General features: G+C 35.5%; 1 protein-coding gene across 5 annotated transcripts; it reads left to right on the forward strand.

Annotated features, from left to right (window-relative positions):
- Positions 1-815: 815 nt before the first annotated feature.
- Positions 816-4,679, forward strand: LOC139902919 (uncharacterized). Of its 5 annotated transcripts, none has more exons than XM_071885611.1 (6): positions 816-920; positions 1,193-1,269; positions 1,856-2,068; positions 2,696-3,295; positions 3,409-3,492; positions 3,641-4,679. In XM_071885611.1, exons 1-6 carry the CDS (start codon positions 847-849, stop codon positions 4,540-4,542), a joined length of 1,950 nt encoding a protein of 649 aa, XP_071741712.1. In that variant the 5' UTR covers positions 816-846; the 3' UTR covers positions 4,543-4,679. The 5 variants fall into 5 exon arrangements, with proteins under 5 accessions (XP_071741712.1, XP_071741713.1, XP_071741714.1 ...); XM_071885612.1 differs by having other exon boundaries at positions 3,427-3,492; XM_071885613.1 differs by having other exon boundaries at positions 837-920; positions 1,150-1,269.
- The last annotated feature ends 483 nt before the right edge of the window (positions 4,680-5,162 follow it).

A 5,162-nucleotide genomic window follows, 5' to 3' on the forward strand; every position in this document is an offset into this window, starting at 1 on the left:
TTTTCCCCGTCGAGTTCGGGCTTTTTTGCCATCCCTGTAGAACCCTAACAGAAAACGGAATCACCCCCAAACTACATCTATCAAATTAAAAGTTGGAAACCCAGGTTCAGGTATAGGTATAACTGTTAGAAACCACAACCATGAGCAAATCCTTACTTGAAAATCGCCTTCGAAAAATGAAACTACTTAATTGATGAAAAAATAGTAAGCTTATCTAGGTTTATTTAGTTCTTTTATTTTAACACATATTTGTTTAATGATTCTTTCAGACTTCTTTTAATTCCTTAATTGTATTCGAACATATAATTAATTATTAAAAACTAATTAAATTGAGAATACTCCATTCATTATTCACAATTATGGTCAATTCAAAAGATTAATGACATTAACGAATATGTGAGAAATTACACCGATGAATTGAGAAAAACATCTAATTGGTTACAATATCTCTGTCATCAACTTTATACGTCGAACTTATTAATAGATATGAACCGTCATTTGCTACTACTTTTGAATTTATGTTCAATATTTTATTTTGAACAAGATTTTTTTTATTTATATTTATACAAATTTGAACTTTTAGAATGTTTTATTGTTTATATGTACCATCATTATTGAAAACTTTCTTAAAATATCACCATTCCATAAAATCTGCAAAATCGCGGGTCTTTTGACTAGTATATATTATATTATATTATTATATTATATTATAATATAATATACAATATAGAATATAGATTATAGATTTAAATTTAAATTAAACGTAGAATCAAAATTAGCGTAATGTTTAAGCCACTTGTTAACCGACCCCTCTCAACATAAAAGAACCTTCACCTCTTTACCGGCATGTATTCAGACATAACGTCTCTGTCTCAATCCCTCTCTTTGGCGACCGATCGATCGTCTTCAATCTCTAATAGGTACAATCGTAACCCTAGCTTATTTCTAAATCTATTCATACTTTACATACATATACATTCATCGGTTAATATCTATATACACTGTTCTAATATTACTGTTATCAGCCGTTCGTATATAATTCTCGTAGTAAGTTCGTTTTTACTTTAATTTACCCTAGCTTTATTGAATTCTGTTATCAGTGTTCTCCGTTCCTATTGTTATACTGATGAATAGTTTGAATTCGAATAGATGCTGAGTTGATTGATATTGCACAGTGGACACGAATTTGCAGGTGTACGCCTGTTTTCTATTGTACCTGTATTGTGAACACAATTAAGAAGGAAGGAACAATGTCTGGCTTTAGTAACTGTAAGTTATTTTGCTCTTTTTGTTAAGGCTATATAACTTGATGTTTATATGCATATTCGTATTGTCATGTGTGATGTGTTTATATTTTTACTTTTATAGAATGATATGTGTTGTGCTGCTCTCGTACATTATGAAATTATAAGAAACAGTGGCAGTGGATTTATTACCATTTGTTTATCTCTGTATTTGGTGATACATGAGAGAATTTGGTGCCCATAAGATGTGTCTTTGACTATCACTAACTTACTATTTATTAAGTACTTACCCAACTATGAGGATACATAAGGGTAGATTTATTGTATTCTGTTGAAATATATACAGTTAAATTATAGAATCAAAACCGAAGGTTCAATTGTTTGTTTTACCTAGGTCTGTAAATAAGTTAGCTGGCTTATCAAAATGTGGGCGTATGAAACACACTTCTTGACATGCATTCATGTTGCATCATGCTGGCTTTATAAAAATTTTGTTTCATTTTGTGCTGTGGTGGATGCCTGATTCTTGGGAAGTTCATTTATCCTATTTTGTTTGTGTGGTCAGCAACTAAAATTGACTGAACTAATCATTTTTTGATTACATGTAACAGCATTTGGGCAGTCATCCAATAGGTCATCAGTTTTTGATCAGATCAATAATGCAAATAATGTATTTGGTACCCAAGCTTCCTCACCAATAGGAGCCTCAACAGTTTTTGCTCCATTAAATGCTCCTGCTTTTCAGAATGCAAGGCCTTCTTTTGGAGCTTCATCAAGCCCAGCCTTTGGTGCTTCATCTTCATCTGCATCTGCATCTTTTGGTGGTAAGCACAGCTATCAATGTTTATAGGTCTAAATATCAAATATTGTGCTCACTCTAGCTTCAATTTCATCATTAATTACAATACTGGTTATGTGAAGAATATTTGAGCTATGTTGCACATATGATTTGATGTAGCTAGCTAACATGAAGTTATTTTGATAGTTCAGTTTGATATCTGTTTGTGTTGCATGGCCCATTGCAAATTATCGTCAATATTTATGTTAAAATGTAATAATGCTATCGTTGAGCACATGAATATCAGTAACCAAGTAATGGTTCAAGATATTATCATTTGCCGTATTCATTCTTATATTGCTAGCACAATCTGCATCTTGTCTTCTTTTTATAAGCAAGAATCTTGCTTATAACTACTTCATATGTAAAAAAACGTAACCATGGATTCTCTCAATTCCAAACTTCTTTTATATTTTCTTCATTCACTATGCATTTCGATTACTGTCATAGCAGTTTCATATTTGTTCTGCTTGTAATACTGCCTTCTGTTTCTTATGCATTTTAATAGTTTAGTCTTGTTATTGACTTATTGCCGTTTATTAGTTATTTCAACATTGTTCTCTTTTACTCTTTATATATGTGATTATTTAATTTCCTTTAATTCACATTACAGGTTCGTCTGTATTTGGGCAAACGCCTGCATTTAGTGGCTTGGGATCCGCTACTCCGTCTCAGCTTTCGCAACCCGCTTATGGCTGGTCACCATTTGGAGCTTCTATTCAACCTGCTTTTGGTGCAACAAACACTCCTACATTCGGTTTTACAACCAAACCTGCAATTCGTGCTAAAAGCAAACCAGTTTCTGGCTTTAACCGGACCCCACCAACATTTGGAAAGACAGGCTCTGCGTTTGAGGTTTCTAGCCCGTCTCTTTTTGGATCAAGCACTCCAGCACTTGCTTCTTCACCCGCCCCTGCTTTTGGTACTACTGGTGATTCTTTCAGTTTTTGGTCAACTCCAGATTTTGGTCAGTCAACATCTGCCTTTGGGGCTCAGGCTACAACACCGGCATTTCCCGGTTTTGGACAATCGTATATCATATGTCAGCATCGGGGAAGTAGAGTAACCCCTTATTCTCAGACACCTGAGACGACAGATGGTGGTACTAGCACACAGACTGCTGGGAAACTGGTGTCAATATCAGCGATGCCCACATATAAAGAAAAAAGTCATGAAGAACTCAGATGGGAAGACTATCAACTAAGGGATAAAGGTGATAATGTGGTGTTTATTCTTAATTATCCGTCTATTCATTCCCTGATCAATTCAAATTAATATTATTTTTATTATCATTATTATTATATTTATATTTTTAAATTATTTCAGGGGGCCCAAATCCTCCAGGTCAGTCTTCTAGTGGAATGTGCTTCAATACTACCAACACACAGGCGGCCAACTCTTCTTCTCATGGTATCCACTTTGTTTCATATATGTTCTGCTTGTAATAGTGCCAACTGTTGATTATGCATTTTGATTTGTTTATGAGTTATTTCTTAACATTGTTCTCTTTTACTCCTTATTTATGTGTTTATCTAATTTCCTTTAATTCTCGTTACAGCTTCATCTGTATTTGGGCAAAATCTTGCATCTGATGCCTCTGGATCCACTACTTTGTCTAGTCCTTCTGTAACCTCATTTCAGCAATCTCAACCTGCTTTTGGAAACAATGTATTTGGCTCTTCACCATTTGGAGCTTCAAGTCAAAGTCAACCTGCTTTTGGAAACAGTGTATTTGGCTCGTCACCATTTGGAGCTTCAAGTCAAAGTCAACCTGGTTTTGGAAACAGTGTATTTGGCTCGTCACCATTTGGAGCTTCAAGTCAAAGTCAACCCGCTTTTGGAAACAGTGTATTTGGCTCGTCACCATTTGGAGCTTCAAGTCAAAGTCAACATGCTTTTGGAAACAGTGTATTTGGCCCGTCACCATTTGGAGCTTCAAGTCAAAGTCAACATGCTTTTGGAAACAGTGTATTTGGCTCGTCACGATTTGGAGCTTCAAGTCAAAGTCAACCTGCTTTTGGAAACAGTGTATCTACCTCGTCACCATTTGGAGCTTCAAGTCAACCCACTTTTGGTACTCCTAGAACACCAACATTTAGGTTTTCAAACACCCCTGCATTTGGTGCTACAAGCACACCAGCTTTTGGTTCTACATCAACACCTACATTTGGAAACACAGGCTCTGCAATTAACGTTTCTAGCTCGTCTCCTTTTGGATCAAGTACTCCAGCATTTGGGTCATCACGTACACCTGCGTTTGGGGCCTCGAGTACTCCAGCATTTGGCTTTTCGGCCACCCCTGCTTTTGGTGCTCCTAACGCTTCTTTCAACTCTGGATCAAGTCCAGCTTTTGGTCAACCAAGTACTTTTGGAGGAAACATAAGTATAAGCATGGGATCTAATCAGACACCTGCGATAATGCTCATAATTTCAGGACTATCTTCAGTTACTCTTAGTTAATCTTAGTTATCCAGTTTTTTATATTAAATAAAATAGTGTTGCTGAAAAATCTATTGAATGCGAATCTTTGTGTACAGGGTTTGATTTCTCATTTCTCATTTTTGGTTATACTCGTCTGAACCATTGGTTTTTCTGAATCTGTATGCTTTATTAGGAATTATTGGCATGTTTTTTGTTGTTGATATTTTTAGTTTTTTTTCGCTGACTGGTGTTTCAGCTTTGAATCCGCTATCGAACTCATGTTGGTTTGTTATGTTGCAATCCCTTTTAATGCTTTTTTAATCTGCTTTACAAACTCAGTTATGGTGGTTTTGGCTTTGCAGACCAGCATGTATACATACTATGATCATAATACTTTTATATGTACATTTGCTAACTCTACTTAGAAACATACGTATTATTGTATGTATTCAATATAAAACCCCACCACGTGTGCTTTTATGGGTAATATATGTAGTCAGTGTGGTCTAGCGGTTGGTGACATGCCTCCTTTAAGGGAGGTCATGAGTTCGACCCCCGTTGACTACATATTAAAAACACAATTTCATTCCTGCTATGAAGTATCAACCCATGACACATTTCCTATATCGTTTGGGGGTAAAGGGGAGGGGGTTTTACTT

This window comes from Rutidosis leptorrhynchoides, chromosome 3 (genome assembly GCF_046630445.1).
Source record: "Rutidosis leptorrhynchoides isolate AG116_Rl617_1_P2 chromosome 3, CSIRO_AGI_Rlap_v1, whole genome shotgun sequence".
NCBI classification, from domain to species: domain Eukaryota; kingdom Viridiplantae; phylum Streptophyta; class Magnoliopsida; order Asterales; family Asteraceae; genus Rutidosis; species Rutidosis leptorrhynchoides.